Source organism: Acanthopagrus latus, chromosome 3, assembly GCF_904848185.1.
Source record: "Acanthopagrus latus isolate v.2019 chromosome 3, fAcaLat1.1, whole genome shotgun sequence".
Classification (NCBI taxonomy): domain Eukaryota; kingdom Metazoa; phylum Chordata; class Actinopteri; order Spariformes; family Sparidae; genus Acanthopagrus; species Acanthopagrus latus.
The window spans coordinates 8,283,828-8,303,852 of record NC_051041.1 but is presented as its reverse complement, the minus strand read 5'-3'; the positions used below and the strand labels follow the sequence as shown (position 1 = coordinate 8,303,852).

The 20,025-nt window shown below is 43.4% G+C and overlaps 1 protein-coding gene across 9 annotated transcripts in view; it reads left to right on the top strand.

The window, feature by feature from the left end:
* Positions 1-20,025, top strand: part of rbms3 (RNA binding motif, single stranded interacting protein) — a 282,075-nt gene that overhangs the window by 145,211 nt on the left and 116,839 nt on the right. For all 9 annotated transcript variants that reach the window (XM_037092868.1, XM_037092870.1, XM_037092866.1 and 6 more), the window contains one exon: positions 11,515-11,606. In XM_037092868.1, coding sequence (XP_036948763.1) covers positions 11,515-11,606 — 92 coding nt within the window. The remainder of the gene's footprint in view (positions 1-11,514; positions 11,607-20,025) is intronic.

Genomic DNA, 20,025 nt, shown 5'->3' with positions numbered 1-20,025 from the left:
GAGCCCACGCGCAAACACGGACGCACATTGTCTCCTCGCTACCATACATCCATCTATACGTTTCCCCTCAGTACACAAGTGTTTGCAAGTACTGTAGAGCCTGGTTTGAAGTACCACATCACAAAAAAAACTACACTCTAAGACCATGTAATACACCTCTCCCACGCACTCAAACACAAAGGGCACACACAAAGACTAATCGTACCCCCGCACGCACTCCCCATCCATCTGCCTGAGGTGCGCTCGGCTCTTGCAGCAGCAGTGGCCATGCAGCAGATCTATCAATCCTCTCTCCAACATCACAGCATGTGTGCCTGCCCGCCTGCCTGTCTGCCTGTTCTGGCTGCTCTCCTCCACCACGCAGGCCTTTTTCACTGAGCCTCTCTTTCTTCCCAGCGCTGACTCACTCCTTCGCTCCCTACCTTACTCTATGACTACACACACACACACACACACACACACACACACACACAGGCTTCCAGGCACTCACACAAAGGGGTACGCAACAGAAGCATGCAAGCCGATAAATACACACACACACATGTTTTGGATGTAGACCAGTTCAGAGAGAAATGGGAACAGGAAGTTGTGGAAGGGCTTTAGGGCTGTTGAGCGCTGTGGGTAAGAGGAGGCATTCAGCTCTTCATCTCTCTCACTCTCATGCTCCTCCGCACTCTCACACTCGCTTCTCCCTCCCTCTTTGTCTCTGTTTTTTTTTTTTTTCTCTCCCTCGCTCTCATACTCCATCTACCTATATATCTGTCTCTGCACTTTCACATTAACTGTAGAAATACTGAAGAGATTTGGGGTTTGCATCACAGATGGAGTGGGGGATTGAGGATGGCAGAGGGAGAGAGAAAAGGAACTGACTGCGAGAACCCAAAACCACTCATTTGCCATCCGTGCCCACAAGGGCCTCTTAAAAGGCGGCGGCGGCATTTGAAATAAAGCAGGGCTGACCGAATGGAGACATTTTATTTTTCCTGCCAGAGCCCGGAGGCAGAGGAAATGACCTCAGCCCTTTAAAGGACCTCCGTTTCCTCCTCAACCACGGGGAGATAAGGCTGCGCCGAGATTCACCGGCCCGACTGGCACGCTGCCGTGACGGACCACCGCACTGAATTGTGGGAGATAGATGAGATGAGATGATAGTCTCTTGTGGCTGTGTGTTTGGCAGTTTGTTGTTGTGCCCTGTAACTTGCCATCCATTTTTTGTATGGGGATGCTAAAAACTCACAAGGGCATTACATAAAGTCACATCTTGAAAGAATTACCATAGCCTTTACTCCATTGTGTGGCTGACTTGATGTAAAGCACGATAACTTCCTTTTTTTGTCCCGACAAATTTACAGCCTGTTTTGAAGTATCCAAACATTTGATCGTAAAGATTAAAGCAACATGTATGTTTGATTGAATACCCACTGGGAAAATAACTGTAGTTACAACAGATTTACAGCAGAATGTCCTTGCGTTCGATCCCTTAAGATGTGGACACGCTGAACCTTCTGAATACCGAATCAATTCCGCCGAGCTTGCCTGCATGTGCAGCCTCGGTATGGTGCAATTTAAAAGCCTGTCAGAGGCTTGACCATTACAATGTGAAGCATCCCTTGCCCTTACCACAGGATCAGCCTAATGGAGAAATATAGGCAATGTTACATTCTATAAAAACAGATTTATTGCTGCATCAGTGGCTGAGTGGAGTATTGCATGACTCTGAGCATAAGGGCTATTGATGAATGAGGTGACGCTCTCCAAAAAGGCCTGTTTTTCATTGTCATGTGCATGTGTATCTGTGTATTTGGGGTAGGGCGGGGTGGGTGGAGGGCTGGGGGGGGTTGAGAGAAAAGGCAGAGAGTGCTTTTTGCATCCGTTATTGGTTTCTCATTAGAGGGCTGAGATATAAACATTTGTCTATGTTGTACACGGTGCTGGCGCAATTAAGGATTCTCTTTGCCGCCCCCTCTGCCCTTTGAAAGTGAATTATGTGCAGATGAGAATCTCGACTGAAGTGTGGCCAACAACGGACCTTTTCCAAATGCCTCCGTTCCCTCAAAGCCATTCCAGAGAGGAGAGATCGGCTGAAGGAGAGAGGAGAGAAAGCGCTCGCCGTTTCCTGCTTGCGCTGCGTATTAATGACTCTAATTAGCAATAGCTGAGGGATAATCACATTGATTTCGACAGATTCAGCATGCAGACCCTCATTGGATAACACCCACAGCCTTTGTTGGCACCCAACAATCACATACACACACAAACACGCATGCTAAAAATGGCCAAGTTTGTCGTAAATAGAAGCAGCCGGGGCCATCAGCTCTGCATTCCTTAAGCTCTGACCTTTTGTACGCCCGCCACTTCCTGTGCTGTTTTTGCATGCAGTGTGGTCGTCTATGTCTATGTGTGTGTATTCTTAATGAATGCGTGTGTGCGGCAGAGGCTGCGACAAGTTGAAATCCAGGAGACACAGAATTGAGGGTCAAAATCGGCCAAGGTTTCCCAAGAGCACAGAGGTTCCATTGCCAATTTGGGGAATTTGTTCACTTCTGCAGTATTAGTGTTGACTGTGTGTCTTCTGGGTCCAAACAAAGACAGAAAAATATGTAGTGAATTTCACCAAAGCACAAACAGACTCTTGGGAACGTCTGTTGCTGATTTTTGTCACCGCCGTTGCTTTTTTCTCTGGTCAGTGGCTCAGTCTATTTTTACAAAACACATCCCCAAAGCTCCCACTTTGTCTTGTGTGTTGACAAATGCCTCAGAGGGCACTGGCGGAAGGTGAGGGGGCGTACCCCCAGTCATCTCTTATCCTGGACCCAACCCGCGGATGGCAGGGGAACCACAGTGCAAGAAATGGCCTTCCACTGACCTGCCAAGGCCCTGGCCCCTCGCACGTCCCCTGACTGATGATCATTCCCTTGATTAGTTAAGGAAGGCATAAATCATAACCACAGTGAAGAGGAAGGCTAGCTGGGGGCGGCCGGGCCGTTCCTCATGAATGACTAACAGATGCAAGAAGGAAATGGGCTACGTAGTTGTTCAGAGGAATGGGCCACTTTGTCTTTGTCCGGACTTTAATGTTTGTCTCTACCTGGAGATTTTGTGTGCTTGATTTTCATCGATCCAGCCTCAGTTCAAATATTAGGCCCATCATATCATCTCGCTGGTGGCGCTTTCAGGCCCCAAGAACCCGACATGATTGCATTGCATATTACAGCGGCCGCTCAAATGGGGATAACATGGCTGTATGCAAGATGGTATCCAGCACGAATACTGAAGTTAGTGATCCCCAGGTGTAATTTGAATGATGGGGGAGCAGATATTTTAAGACACTCTATAGGTGACGTGAAAGAGAAGTGTGAGAGAAGAGCTGCACCTGCTCTTTGTATAGGGATGGGCTTATACTGCGGCTGGCATGTTACACCAGCGGGTACCATACAGACATGAGCAGCTCTTCAAGGTTGTTTGACATTCTAACCTAAGCGTGTGTGTGTGTCTGTGTTTTGCTATGAATATACAGAACGTTAACATGTGCGGTTGTGTGTGTGCTGCCGTGTGTGTATGCTGGCATTGTCTGCCAGTGAGTGTTCATGCTACGCTGTGTGTGGGGATGCACGCTGGTTTGCATGTGTGAGCCTGTGTGGGCTCTGTACAGCCACTCAGTTTTTTTTTTTTTTTTTTTTTTTTTGGGCCACAGGTCTCAATTTAACAACCTCTTGTCAAGTAATTAACACCCTTCAGGTCTCAAACCTTTCTTGAGTGCTCTTCACATGTTGCACCAAACACGCTGGCGTTTTGCTTTTTAAGCTGGCAAGCTGATGAAGCTATCAGAGACCTGAGCGGTGAAAGTAAATTGCACGTCTGAATGAAGATGTTGTCTGTACAGTTTTGGTTTTTCTCTTTTTTTTGTTTCACAAGGTTTTCTGACACGTTAAACCGATGAATGGCAGCAATGAGTAGATATTCTTTAAACGTCTGAATACTTTATTTTTGAATGCCGAATCTGTGAAGATAATCTGCATCTCTAGAGAGCCCAGAGATACTGCTAAAAGCTAGGTCCTCTGCAACAAGACTCAATTTGTCTTGATGCAAGTCTTTTTTGCAGCATAAATAGGCCTCCTTTTCTAACAAACGCTCACATTTTTAAATAGTGTTGCAACTTTCCTGCTGAATCTAGAGCTGAACGTGTACTAGAAGCCATATGGTGCTGCGCTATAGCTAATGAGTGTGAATACATATGAATTAATTAACGAACAAGAACTGCGAGTAGAAGGGGAAGAGAAAAAATGATGAAGAGTAAAATGAAGAAGAAAAGAAATGCTGAGACAGAGAGAAAATCATTACTGTGAACCCATATGTTAAAATACTTTAATATTTGAGCAGTTAAAATGTTAATCTGACACAGTGTGCCACATTTCATCCCTGCTTCAGTGTTGCCAAAAAGGCTTCATGATGATCATTTCTACTGGGTGTGTTGGCAGTCCCAGTAGAATTAGTTTCTGAAGAATTACAGAAAAGGAGAAATTGCGTTCCCACAGTGCCGTGCCTCCAATCTTTCCACAACTATATGCATCAGATCCTGTTGATGCATTGCCGTTGTAGAACTCATCTATAATATTTGCACAGATATTGGATGAGGAATTAGATTTTTCAACCTCCTGTACAGTTTGTCTTCAGCACAATGAGCTGCCAGTAGCGCTCCCTTGGCCCTGAGCCCTGGCACTTTGCCCTCTGCAGATCCCGACTGCAGCTCCCTGACAAGGACACTCCTACACCTGCGAGAGCAGATGACAAGAAATACAATACAGCCAATAGGATGCCTGCTTCAGCCCAAGACGAATGCCTTAGCCATAAATCCATGTTGCAGGGTTGATAAGTTAATTGCCTGTACCGCTATCTCCTTGCCAGTGTCTAATACAGAAGAGCCCTCTCTGAGAGTTATTTTACAACAAATGGGTATTGTCTCCGAGTGCAAGGCAGGGAGGATGGGCGACACTGGACGAGTAAATGAGGGATCTTTATTTTGAGTAGTTCCAAGAGCTGCAATCTGCGGGTGCATGAAAGTGATTTCAAACGTTTTGCACGGGTCTGTGCTTGCTTAATTTTACCTCATCTCCCTGACGTCTCTTTAGCTTCACACAGAAACACTATTTTTATTTGAAGCTGTGTTTGCAGATAAAACCACGCTTGCTGATTTTACAGGATGTCAGATGCAGATGAGGCTGGAGTATTATTTGGGAAGTGTGGCCCGAAGACTTGTCACTTCTCCGTGGCGTTAATGCTCTGACAGCAGTGATGTGGTCAGAAGTCTCTCACCCAAAGCTAACATTTTAATACGCAACCTTTAAAAAAATTAATGCATCGCAGATGTTTCTCTGCGGGATCCTTCCACCGAAAGATTAATGATCCTTCCCCTGTTTACTCACGTACCCACACATGCACAAACACAAACAGGAAAGTTGGAGGTCACACACAAGCATGTGTACAGACCCATTCAACCCATTCACGCACACACACCACCACATGGTTTACTAGAGGGTAGCCGCAAAATGTATCATCAGTCAGCTGCTGGTGGTGCAGGATAAATGTAGGAGGACAGAGGAATGCAGTCCCAGCGAGGATGCTCTCCTCTAGGTTTGGAGTGTGACCAAGGCGGTCTTGACTTGGCCACAGTTAGTCACGGATGCCATCTCGCTATTTAAAACCCCTGTTGCTCTCCCTCAGTGTTTGCACCGCTCACTGCAGCCTCCCAAAACCACCATCCACCCTGCCTGCAGGGCGAAAGGTTTTGTGAAACCCCCAGATTGACCCAAGGACATTTTTAAGTGTACAAGCATAGAATCTTTATGAGCAGCTTTTTATTTATGTATTATGGTTCAATTCACCTATAATTTTTATAAGATTAACTACTCAATCAGTGCGTCAAATGCATTTAATAAAATGGAGATGAATACACATTATAGTATCTCAGGTTCTGAAATCGGTTCTTCAGAAACCCAAAGATTTTCAGTTTACAATGATAAAAAAAGAGTAAAACAACCCTACTGCTGAACAAAATTAATTGATTAATGGGCAGATTAATAGTGAACATGACATTTATTACTCAGTCAATTGTTTTAGGTGTATGCATATCTGTGGCTTTTGGATGGAAATGACACACTTTTCATATTTTCCTGATATTTCACAGACTAAACAATTTTTGTAAAGATACTCAACAGATGATCCATAGCTGTGGCCCCAATTTTCACATTTGAGAGGCAGGACCCAAAGAATACTTGGCTTTTTTCTTGACAAATGGCACACAATTGATCAATTTCAAGACTTGAGTGATTATTTCACCACTGATCAACAAATGTATGATTTGGCAAAATCATTTCAGCATTATGTTCTACTGTATTTGCAGCTCACATGAAGGCACCTGTACAAACAAACTGTATATCTGCATCTCGGTGGCAGAGCGAGGTCAAAGCGGTGCACATACTGCCGGATGGAACGTGATTCAGTACTACGGCTGCACCATGAATCATAAGAATCATATTACAGGCATTGTTATGCATATTTGTCCATGGAGTGGCCCATCTATCTCCTCCATTAACCATAATCACTTTTACACATGCAAAGTACGAATTATTAACATAAGTGTAACCACAATGATTAATCACCTGTATGCACCAGCAGCTTCAGAACACTTCTTGATGACTCACAAGGACGTAAACAATTACGCTGTTTGCACCGTACACCATTGTAATGCTCCGTGACTTGTCGTTGATTCATTATTCATACTTAGTGCATTATTATTCCATTGTATGTGGTGCAAAATGGGATCATTAGCACTGAATATGAGAATGTGAAAAATGGAAATATTGGGGAAAATGATGGTGGATATAGTGGGTAGGAAACCCCAAACAATCCTGACTATTAGCAGATAAAGAATGGTAATTTCCCCAGAAGTAATTAGGATTAGCATAATTTGACGGCGCATGAATGATGCGTGGATGATTGATATGTCGATACAGGCATTGTAATGAGTCCCTTATCTCCACTCTCCACTGAAGACGTTTGTATGGAGCGAAGCCTGAGGTGCCATCTACTGTAGTTCTAGACATCTGCAGGGGGACCATGTTCAGGAGAACCCTGCCTAACACACACACACACACACACCCACACACACACACCCACACACACACACACACACACACACACGCACACCCACACACACACACACACACACACACACACACACACACACACACACACACACACACACACACACACACACACACACACACACACACACACACATTCATACACGCAGAATCACTGGGGCTGCAGTAGGGTAGAAGCAGTGGTAGCATTGCACCATCCTGTAGTAACTGATTGAAGATGGTCTTTTTATCTTGACAGGCTCCCTGTTAGAGCCAGACCAGGAAATATGATATGGCAGCTCATGTTCTCTTTATTCCTCTCAGAAAAGACAGTCTGTGTGTCTGTACATACACTACGTATGTGTGTCTATATCATCTCGACAGGCTTTTTGTGTGCGTATACTGTGTGTGTGTCTGAGCCATCGTGGTGCATGCGCGCATTAGTGTGCAGCTGCACAGTATTATCTGCCACCACGCGTGTAGTCAGTCACTTTGAGCTGCCTTTAAGTGACAGTTATCGATTGGATGTTTGTGTTGCTGCAGAGGCTTCAAAGCAACGCCTTGCCCTCTGCATCCCACTTGAGAAAGTAACTTTAGAGTACCTGCATTGAATACCGCAGCAGTACAGTGTGTACTCAACTCCAGAAACACATTCTTTCAGCAATACCTGCGTGCATCTGTGCGTAGGTGTGTGTTGTTTAAAGTGTGCGAGACGTGATGTTTTAGATTGTTTCTTGACCCTGCGGCTTCTTCACAATGTAACAACTTGTTCTCCTGCTTAGTGACTAACCAAGTGTTATTGTAATATACACTAAATACACTTGCAAACATAGACACCCACACACAGAGTATCTAGTAATATGATATGTTTGTCTATACAGTTCTCTCCCAGTCCCAATCCCAGTGCAATGGAAGTGAACATAATTCTACTAACAGTTTACTGTATGGATAGAGTGTATGGGATATTTCAGCTGTTTTAAGACCCAAGGTGTTAAATAAATCAGCCTGGTCAGTGGTCCAGTGCTTCTAAGTTTAAAGCACTTCTAGAAGCATCCATTTAGTGCAGGGGTATGAACAGCATCAAAAGTCTGTGTCAGGGGGTAGTAAGGGTGGTCGGGTTGGATCATATACTGGACTTTCCCTCAGGAGACTCATTTCAAAAGCCATTATATGTCATAATAAGTGAGCTGTATGTTAGCAAGCTTTATTTTGAAAGTCTAACCAGACAATTCATATAATATATGATAACTAACTAACCATAGAGCCCTTCACATGAGAAGCTGATGCTATAAGGTTAGATAGAGAGACAAAGTCTTGATTCAAGCCACTGTCCAAGCTGCTTTATTTCACAAGTTGAAAGTGAGAAAGTATTCTATATTCATATATACACTTGATGTTTGTTTTGACCCTTGACATATTTTTTCAAAACTATAATTACCAAAGAAGAGTATATTTAAGTTTGACTTAATTTTCTACTGTGACAGTGGAATCAGTGCTAAGGTTTGGAAGCCAGGTTAATAAGCAGAATGCAAATTTAACCCAAATATTGAGTTTTTTAGGAATATATGTCTATAATTACATAACCAACAGTCTATTTAAAGAAGGGAGACACTATACATGCTTGAGTCAGTAGTGCACTGAGTAATTAACAGTGTGTCCTCTAACAGAGCAGATCCTAAATCAAAACGTATCTTCACAATGTCAATATGTTAAAATTTACTGTATAAACGTGGACTTAAACCTCTTTACACAGCGAGGATGAGCCAGAGTGGCTCACTGGTCTGATTCTGAAGCTGTCATGAAGTATTGAAGCTGAAGAGCTCACATATTTCACACATATACAAAGACTCCCCGTTCCTAAAACCTCCACAACCATTCCGCCTGATAAAAGCACAACTAGAGACTCGAGATGTCTTCATGTCTCTCAATTATTATTCTCTTTCCCGGCAAAACAGGCCTTTAACAGTTTTACCCTGTGGCTATGGATCAAACATTACACATTACAGAATCATTATGCACATATCGTCTACAATAACTGCATGTGGAAGAGCAAACCGGATCTATTACTGGGAGCAGCTAGTGAAGTGTCAATCAAGTCTTCTTCAGAGCCTTCTGCTGACCCAGAGTAACCCCCCGTCCTCACTCTGCCTTCGTACACACCCTGTCTCTGGCTGTGTTTCCTTCCACCTCCCCTTCACTCCAGCCTCCATTCAGAGCCGTTTGAATATAGGTCAGCATTCTCTAAAATCCTCCTCCATCTGAAAGTTTGATAAGTGCACTCCAGGTGGTAGTGGGCTGAATATTATATTTGTAATTGGGGGTCGCAGGTATCCACCACTGAAATATTCTGAATATTAAAGAGAATGAGCCAGCTCCCCGATGGCCTCAGTGCCATTCTGTGTGCTTCTTTCAGTGTGCTGTTAATGTGTTCGTAGAGCTCAAGAAGAAGCAATATCTGTGTTTTAATGGGTTTAAAGGGTTAGTTTGCCCAAACACCTTGGAACACCACCATGTTATTAAGTAGACCAGAACAGACCAACCAAACACTGGCTCTAAATCAGTCCTCTGGAGGATGATGATTTTAAGTTAGTCGCAATCAGAAAACACAAAACTAGATCCTAAATCCTACAAACCTGACCTTTAAAGTCTATTTTTACAAGCTGCTCTTTTGTGAGTCAAGTTCTTTGAATACTGATTAAAGTAGCAATTGTATAGGTTAGCTAAAATAACAAAATGCATAGGTGTACTTTCTCCTCTTTAAAAAGTCGCTTTTCGTCAGACCTTCATTTCTTTTTTAAAGAAATGGTTCTGTTCCTCACCTAACGTGAAAACCTTTCATTCGGGCTCTTCATATTTCCACAATTAAAGACCCACCCCTCTCAGCCCCACTCTAACAGCTGGCCATTAATCAGTCCTTGCACTCGATTTCTCTTCCGCCACAGGTTATGATTTTCACATTACTCCACACTCCTTCACCGCCATCAGATGGGAAAATGACCCCAACCCCCTCATTGCTACCACCACAACCACCGCCACCACCACCATCACACATAGACACACACCTTTGAATGTCTTGGAAAGTGAGACATTTGTGTCAACCAAACCGCACACAAACCTTGCATCGTGAGAAAGTAAGGTGTTACGTTTTTGTGTGGATATGATCATTCCTAACATGATGGGGTAACCACAGCAGTGCTTCTCCCCCCACCTTACACCCATTATCCTTTTCTAATTACACTTTCCTTCTGAAACAGTGGATCAGAGGGCACCATTGACTGCTTTTAATCTGCCACCAAATTTTAATTAACACAGACGTGACCCCCGTCTCCGATACATCCCGCAGAACGTCGGGATCACAATAACTCATAAATCACAGCCACAGATTTCATTCCCTCCGCTTTCCCGCGCTGATGAATTTCCAGATGGGGGCTGGTGGCTGTTAATGTCAGGAAAAATATGAGCGAGAGACAGAGAGAGGGAGTGTGCATTAGAGACAGAGGGGGACAGAGGAATGGACAAGAGGGCTATGTTTCAGAGAGATGTAATTGAGCGTTTATGTGTACGTAAGAGAGATGGGCCTGACGAAAAAGAGAGAAATGGCAGCATCTCTTACAGGCTGTCAACCTTTGAGAGATTTGTTACCGGGGAGAGGCTGTAAAGTGGGGTTGTGTTAATATGCCGGGTGTTGAGGAACACAACATGGACCAGCTAACTTCACAGTCCGTGAAAATCAAAAAGCTGAACAAGTGAAAAACTGAAAATGACTCAGTGATGTTTGAGGAATTAATTGATGTGCTTCTCTGTGTATATGAGCGCGTACACAAGTGCATTATTTCTTTAATCATGGACTTTCAATCACGGGCTTTTCATAAATTACCATCACATGAATTATTCTACTTGGTGAAATGAATGCATATGAGTCGTCATTAAACTACAAACTACAAATAAGAATTTCCCTTTAGCAGAATTGCAACAGTGGTGGTCGTAATTCTTGATTTGCATACAACTCAGTGCTTGTGTGTTTGTGCAAAAATGTGTGTGTCTGTTTGTGTTTATGCTCTTGTGTGTGTGTGTGTGTGTGGAGGTGGAGGTGGGCAGGGTGCCGGGGTTTGTTATTACTAAATCGCTCATCCATGCTACTAATTAAGATGCATAGCATCCCCCTATGAACGTCAGTGTCGCTAATTATCAAACAATGTAGTGCTCACCAGATATGAGAACTGGCAGCCTCTGTAGTCATGTTACCAACCTATTACTGCTACAATTACCAAGTGCCTGTCAGTCTCCTTGTTAGTCATATGCCTTCATTTTTTCTTTACTAATGCCTGTCCTCTCTCCTTTTTACTCTCTCCCTCTCCTCTTTTTTCTCCAGGCTATGGCTTTGTGGATTTTGACAGCCCAGCTGCAGCACAAAAGGCCGTGTCGTCTCTCAAAGCCACTGGGGTGCAGGCCCAAATGGCCAAGGTAAGGAGTGTTTAAAAATGAGTTAGCATCGCCAGCTCCTCTTGCATTATCATTAGCACACTGTTGCACATTCAGCCCCATCCAGGGGTTTAATATCACACACTTAACGTAGTTAGCAGATGTCGATGGATCTGAAGGCCTGAACATACAAACTGGTTTTGTCCATAAACACAGTTTTATAGAAAGTAATTTTAAGCAGTGCTTTGCCATTTAATGACAAACTTCTTCCCTCTAATATGAGAGGAGTCTTAAATGTGGGCTTGTAACTACATTTGTGTATTGTTATGTGACAAGTTTGGAGGCGACTGTGGTTCATGTGTCTGTTTTATCTCACTGACACTCAGTAACAGGGCAAAGCTGTGCTCTCATACAATCCAGTATCAAGACTTGTTTCAAGTGGTTATGCGGAGAGTAATGTGTGAGAGAGTGTGTGCATGGTGTTGCAATATTCCACGGCAAACGAACTTGGTTGCCTGCGTTTAAGCTGGCCGTGCTGTAATTGAAGTTTGACCAGCCGCCTGTCCTACGTTGTGCAGTATTATTAGCCTGCTTAAGTGAAAGCAGGTGAGACAGGCTGTTTCAGCAGTACAAAGAGGGCCCCAGTGAGTTGCATGATGGACCCAGGTTGATAGACATAGACACACGTGGAGAGGTATAGCTGAGATGAAAAAACACTAGCACTAGTTGCCATTTAACATTAGACACTTGTGTTGTTGGGCTGTCTGTCATCTTTAACAGAACTGTGGTGCCAAAACAAGAACATCAGTGATGCTGTTTAGTGTGTGTCAAACCCACAGTCCAGGCAAGCATCATGCTGTCCTTAACTCATTTTTTTTTTCTTTCCAAATGTTTCATTTCCTTTCCGCTGACTATACAGAGGATCATCATAGACTAAAGCACAGCAGGCCCCTCTCTCTGGACATCTGTAATAGACAAACCTGCACGCTAAACCGGGCTATTTTTGTCCCAGCCGAAAGATTTGCTGGTGTCAGAATCTCTCAATAGGTGAATAAAATGTCAGTAGCATTAAAGCAATGAATATGGTGATTACTATGAGGCTTCACCGAGAGTGATTTTCTCAGACAGTGATGGTCCGCATTTGATCTGATCCAGAAATCCCCCCCTCAGAGCCAAAGAAGCCCTGATGAGATGGAGAATGGCGATGGCGCCAGTGAAGATGACAGAATTGATGATAACGATGAAGGTGGCAATTATTTTGATCAAATGGGATGAGATCTGACAGGAGGAGATGATATTCCGTGCGGTGCTCAGGTGTGCCATTTCTCAAATGCGCCATTTGGCCGTTTCCTCTCACCACCAGTGTCCTTCTTCCAATATTTATAAGAGGGCAGGCTCTCAGAATACAGATAGGAACCCGTGCTCTTTGCCCATCTCATTTTAAGAATACACTTTGCATTGCTCCCTTTTCGTCAGTCGATATTTTCATGAGAGAGGTCCCGTGTCCCCAAAACAAAAGAGCTGACCTTTTTAAGAATGTTTGTTTGCATGTGTGTGTGTGGGCACATTCACAAAATCATTTTCTATTAGCATTTGTGTATAATAGTTTGTTTTTTAAATGTCCCCCCGTTCTGTTCTCACAAATGGAAAGGCCAGCATTCTGTGCTTCAGCTCTGTGCTTTTATCACACTTATGAGAGACATTAAGGAGTAGTTTGCTTTTATAGACTCCCTCTGCATCTCTCTAATGTCTCTTTACCAGGTATCTCTACAATCACTCTATTGGCTCCTCCTCTTCCACCTCACCTCCCCTTAGTTCTCTCTAACCCCCCTGTTTTGCTCAGTGCTGTTATTTATTACCCTCTTTTTTTCCCTTTGTACACACACACACACACACACACACACACACACACACACACTCATACATTCTTCACACTCATACATTCATAAACACATTTGTATTCTCATCCACCATGTGTTCCCCTGCCAAACATCCAATGAGTGCAATTTATTCCCATCAATAATTAACAACGGGCTGTCTTTGTGTCTGCCTACCTGCCAAGGTGTCTCCGACACCCTCCGCTCCGTCACGGCGGAGCAACGTTCCCCTGGCGTGGCCTGATGAAAAACCCAGGTGTGCTGTGAGGAAAGTGTAAATCACAAAAACGATTGGTAACGTCACGGACGCCTTCCACAATAAGAGCATTCAGCCTCATTCTCTCACTCCCTATGCTCCATTTTGTCACATATATCTCTCCACAACAAAGTAATAAACGGATAGCAAGACAGAGCCAGAGGCTTTGGGCTCATTAAATAAAACCGTCACAGTAATCAAGTTGTGCCTTTTTTCCTGCCTTGACGCCATTAAAACGCTTTTATTAAGGTGCCTTATTTTAAACACAGCTGCAAAGGAGGATAGAAAGAGAAACGGGGAAGAGGAAAGCATCATTTGATTTCCTCTGCCTCCCCCAATGTAACAGCCTGCTGTCTCTCTCCTCTTACTCCCCTTGGAATTTGAAATACCAAGGCAGCAGAGATGAAACATTGCCTTCCTTTTGTCTTGCCCTCCCCTGGGGATGGTGACAGCAAGAGGGAGGAGAGGAGCCATAATTAAGACACCTAAAGGACACTTCCCCCCCTGCGCCTCCCTTCCTGTCACTCACCTCTACACAAGTAACAGATAAGAACACTTAGCATAGGTGTGCAGTGTGTGTGTGTCAACTTGAAAGTGTGTGTGTATGTATGTACACATACAACAATTGTATTATTTTTGTGTACATTTACACAACTAAAAATCTTGTTTCTGTGTATTTTGCCAAACCTATTTGTCTTACAGCTTATTGTGACAGTATGATTACAATGAGTTATCTTTTTTTTTCCTGGTATGGTTATATCGGCTGATACAAGCACATGTTTCCCAACAGTCCCTCAGACAGTGGTTAACACTTGTGACAGAAGTATGTAACTGAGGCAGCATACTTAAACAACAATACAATTAACAATAAAATTAACTGATTAAGATGACATTATGGCGCTTAAACAGTAAACTAAACTGAAAAAAAATGATCAACAGGTACTCTAATGAATTATTTGTTTATTACTACTTATTACTGAATCGATATCGAAGCATTTAAATCAATATTGAATCAAATCGATTTTGAATCGAATTGCAACCTAAAGAATCTAAATCGAATTGAATCATGAGGTTCTTAACAATACCCAGCCCTCGATATCAGTTGAATAAGCGATCAGGCTCTTAAGTTTCTTCCACAAATTAAAGTAACAATAATGATAAGTATATCAATATCAATAGAGACTATATATTGTTTTAAATTATTAAATTCAGTGTTGTCTTATCCTGGATTTGATGGCTGTAATGATGAATCTTTATTGAGATTACTAATTTAAAAATGTAAACAGATGATAGAAAATGCTTTTATTCAAAGCTGTATAATTAATTATTTAACTCTTGAGAGGGCCAGGCTAGGTGTTTCTCCCTCTTTATAACCTAATGCTAAGCTAAGCTAATCGCTTCTCAGCTTTACCTCCAAGACATGATAGTGTTGTCTTAAACTTGGCAACAAAGCAAAGCATAACTACCAAAAGGTTTAACGATGGTGGTTCAAAATATAGTGACTATTTGACAACATGGTGAGCAACATGTATATGTGTGCCATCAGTGTATTATTGAATAGTCTTAAATTGGTAAACAGTTTGATTTATGTAGCAAAACTGTTACAGTGTGACAGTGTTGTTAGAAATGACTTAACTGATGTGAAAGTCATAATACATGCACCTAATAAAATGTGTTCAATCACAATAGAGTATATCAGGAATTAATAACAAAGGAAGCCATCATAGTCTATTTGTCCCTCTTTCCCGTGTACCTGTGTGTCTGTGTGTTTCTTCATGTGTGTGAGTGTGAGCGCTATTAAGTACAGGCACGTATTTGCCTCTTCACACCGTGGACTCTATTCTCTATGTCACTTTGTTCAGGTAGCTTTCCGCGCTGAGAAAACTGACACGTCGAGCAGACAGAATGATAACAGGTAAACGGCGCGTCTAGCTCCGCCGATGCAAACCTGTCAAGCAGCCGCTGGCCTCACTCTCCACAGGCTGCCATTTTCCCCTTGAGCCAATCAGACTGAATTATGGGAAGGGCACCCTCGATTGTGGTGTCTGTGTCGGAGAGGTAATTCCGCCTGACAGCTGCTTGCTTTCAGACAACAGCCAGTCTTTATGGAAATCATCCCTCCCTATTCTCGCTGCAGTCGGCTTCCGCTGATAACAGCCCGAATGAAAACAAAGCTGTCCTTTTTCTGCTTTCTTTCTTTTTCTTTTTTTTTTATTCTCTTGTTTTCGCTCTCAGTATGGACAGCCTAGAATTAGCACAACAACTCTAACATCCTATGGAGTCTGACAACATACACCGCTTTGAAGTTATACATTCCTAGGATCAGTATAAACTTAGAGCTGACATTAGCTTTCTTTGGATATGACCAGAGATTCTCTGATGCTCTTGAACACGCATGTGTTATTGCCACTTTTTTTCGTGTCTAAAATTCCTTCCCGGTAGCCTGCGATCAAGCCTCAAGCCATAGATATTTAAAAGGTTCACCCAAGCTACAGGCAGACAGAAAGGCGCTACTTGCCCTTCACTTCACATTACAGTGGGGAAATTATGCTAAAAGCATCATTAAAGTGCCTCCATGAAGTGAATCCCAAATGTTTATGATAACACAGTGCTCGCACCGGCCCATCAAGCAGTAGTCACTGGCGGATGCTTCAGATGGTTTAACGGTGTGAAACGAACCAGAGTGTTCGGTCCTCTTGCTCTCTCTCTCTCTTTTTCTCTCATCTCACTCCCTTTCCCTTACTCCGTGTCTTCCGCTGTCTTTTCCCTTAGCTCTCCTGGGGAAGATTTCCTGTCAATATCACATTTATATTCATGTGAAAAAGCACGGATCCCCCCTCTGGGTGGTCTGCAGTCAGTCAGCAGTCTTCTTATTATCCTTTAAAGGTGACTCCTCTGACGTCTCAGCTCCTCTGACACCCAGGACCCCACAGTAATGCTCAACACGGGGTGACCTCTGGGCGATAATCAAAGGGATGGCTGACAGTGCTGTTACAGTTGGTTGCTGACTACAGCTAGGCCCCAGCGAAGCCTGACTCCCCACAACCGTGGGTTAAATCTGGGGAAAATGTAGGGAGAAACACATTGTATAGTGAATACAGTGGGATAATTGGACAGAGTTTGGGGATACAGGTGCTCACTCAGCAGCATCACTCACCTCGCCGTTCGACGTGCGCCACCTTGAATGTGATGCCATTCCCCCTCTGACATCCACCGCAGTGTTTGTTCGCAAAGCATATGGTGTCACTACACAGTGTGGTGATCAGCACTTTCTCCCCTGAAGCTGCCATTGACAAGGACATCCTTCTGATTATAGTGAGTCACCAGCACCTCATTTCCCTCCGTACTTCTTGTCTAGAATGCTCCTAACTTTTTATATAAAGCCCATAAGTATCGGAATGATGCTCGTCAGCACATAAGCACGTCATACATATACTTCAGTTGTTTGTCTCCATTTGTAGTTTTATCCTTTGGCAAGGACCTGTAGCTTTTATGTGCTCTGCCGTGAAGACCGCATAGCATTCAGAGACTGTGTAGCACAAAGCTTATCGTGCTTTCGGATCATTCCTTTTCCCTGGGTGCTGACGACTGCAATACATAATGAAGTGTTGTTTTCTTTTGATCAGTAAATTCTGAGTGCCTCGAACACATGGTGTAGCTGGAGATCATTTACAGCAACAATGTCCACTGATGAATCTGATATTAATGCGGCTTATTGTCACCACAACAGACGGACCGGGAATTCATATTGCATTCCGGTGCATGTCGCCGTCTCTGAAATCAACATATGTGCCGACAAGGTTGTCACGGAGCATTCAAGTAAATCTCTGCTCGAACGGCCACAAAGGTTAATTAAAGAGAGTTTTGATTTTTTTCTTTCCTGTTTTTTCTTTCATTTCTACACAGGCAAATGTAGTATTTGAATATTTAATTTTTGGAATTCAAGCTTTTTTAAGTGCAGACATTTTTAGAGTTGAATAATAAAGACGTGCGATTGAGAGCTGTGGTATTTATTAATTGATTAAATATTAGCACCCATCCCTTGACAGTGAATAAAAATAAGTACAAACTTTGAGAGCATCTGATATTGCACATAATCAAAAAGCCCAAAAAGATGTTCGGGTTAGTTATATATTGGGTTTTGTTGTGTTTATATCTAATTTGAAGCCTTGTTTCCATTAAAAAAAACAACATTTGTGAAACATTTTTACCTGAAAAGGTTCGAGGGCTACCCAGCAAAAGGTGAGAGTTAATTTGTGTTAACAAAACATTAAATTAGGGAACATGCGTGGATGCTCTGCCTGTGTTTTTCTTTTGTTCTTTTCCATCTAATAGCTATAACCCCTCTTTCCTCTGAGCTCCTCCTGAATGCATAATGATGCAACTAGGCACCATACTGATTACCAGTAACCTCGGCTTGAGGCTTTATCTTGAGTTTAAAAAGATGGAGTCATGCTAATGTGTTTTAGTTTTGAGTCAACAGGCCGAAGAAGCTGCCTTTTTGTCTTGTCTGCTGTAAAGTCTGTTAAACTAAGATGAATTGTAACTAAAAAGTTGATACCTGTGGAAATATCTGCAGTGCAGTGAGAACCTGAGTCATACAAACTTAGAATCACTGTCATTTTTTTGCAGCGTGGTTAGCTGCAGCAGAGCCCAGCACATCCTCCCCTCCCCACTCCTCTCGCAGAAGTGATAGTTTTGAAGGGCAAAGCCAGTGAGAGTGAGACGGACCATCTGACGAGCACTGGCTCCCGAGCACCTCCGTTGGCTTCCACTGTCTCTGCCGTCTAATTACGCTTCAATCATCCGCGGGAGCGCTGCGTGCGGTAAATTATTTCGGCGAGCAGCACGGAGACGTGCCGAGCTGCAAGCGCCAGGGAGAGCGAGAGAGGAAGAGAGAGACAGAGAAACAGAGACACGGAGACTAAGTAGAAATCAGTGAGTGCTGGAGTGGAGTGAAAAAGATACGGAGCAAGAAAAGAAAAAAAAAAGGTAGGGAAAAGTGTGAGAAAAATTGAGTTGAGATGGAGGCAAAAAGTGAGAGAGAGAGGGCTGGAAGGCTTGAGTGAGAGGCCCGCCAGCCATAATGTCGCCTCAGACAGTCTGTACAGCAGGAGACAGGCCAGCACTAATGAACAAAGTTACAAACTTATCACTTATCAGACAGAGAGAGGGGAGTGAGGGAGAGGAAGACGGGGAGTCGAGGGGGAGGTAGACAGCATCAGCATAACTAATCCTCCTGTAGATGCAGAGTAGTATGACTGTGTGAAACTTAGCACAGATACAGAGAAATCATTAGGGTGTTATTGCAGATTCTTACAGTTCGTCATTAGGTTGTTTTTGCATGTGTTTTGGTTTCCACTCTAGCAGAAACAAAAAGCAGCTAATTAAATTACAAGTTGGAGTGGTTTTATTTCCACACCCCTGAATATTCTGTTCAAAAAAACTGCTCCAAAGCGGCCTTGTGTCTAAATAATAGGCTCGACAAAGAATAACGCAGGCCCGCATTCTCGGTATGTCCGACGCCGCCATGCTTGCTTTGAAGCAAACATAAATATGGCTTTTTTCGGGGCTTGGTAATGGCCACAGTGTGCAGTTATTAGAATCTCTTTGATGTGGCAACTGTGCCAACCTGCTCGCTGTCTCTGTGAATTGATCTGGCTCAATTAGCGGGGCCCGCAGAGACGACGTTCAAAGGACCAGGCTCCCACACTCAACGCTGACACACATAGACCAGGTGAAACGCTTTGCATTCAATTACTCGGCTGGCCCTCGAGAAGACAACCTGTGAATAGATGTGAGTATTGGAAAATCAATGGTGCAGCTTCCGCGTTACGGAAAGCTTTCACCAAGAATTACAGGGGATTTTTTTTTTTGTTTTTTACCAGTTCAAGTTCATTTCCTGCTCCCATAGGCTTATCGTGTATTAAATGAACTGCCATCTGCTGAACATCTTACCTGAATCTAATGATGTTTACTCTTTCTATCCACTATATGTGTTTCTGTATCCTTTTTATGTCAAACTACATTGGCTCTGTACACAATCTGCCTTTTCGCCCATCCTTCCCCTCTTCCCCTGATTCAGCTGACCCATTTCAATTTGTCTTCATCAGTCATACCAATTAACCCGAGGATTAGATTCCTCAGCTCCAGCCACCCCCAGTCCTCCCTCCATCCCACCATCTCTCCACCCATCCATGCCTACTAACCTCTGCTATACAGGGCTGTTTCTGCACAGGTATATGAGGTTGAACCCCCAACAACCGCGCTTAGTTTTCTTAGCATTCAGCTTGTATTGTCGTCATGTACATAAAGAGAGAACACTTTT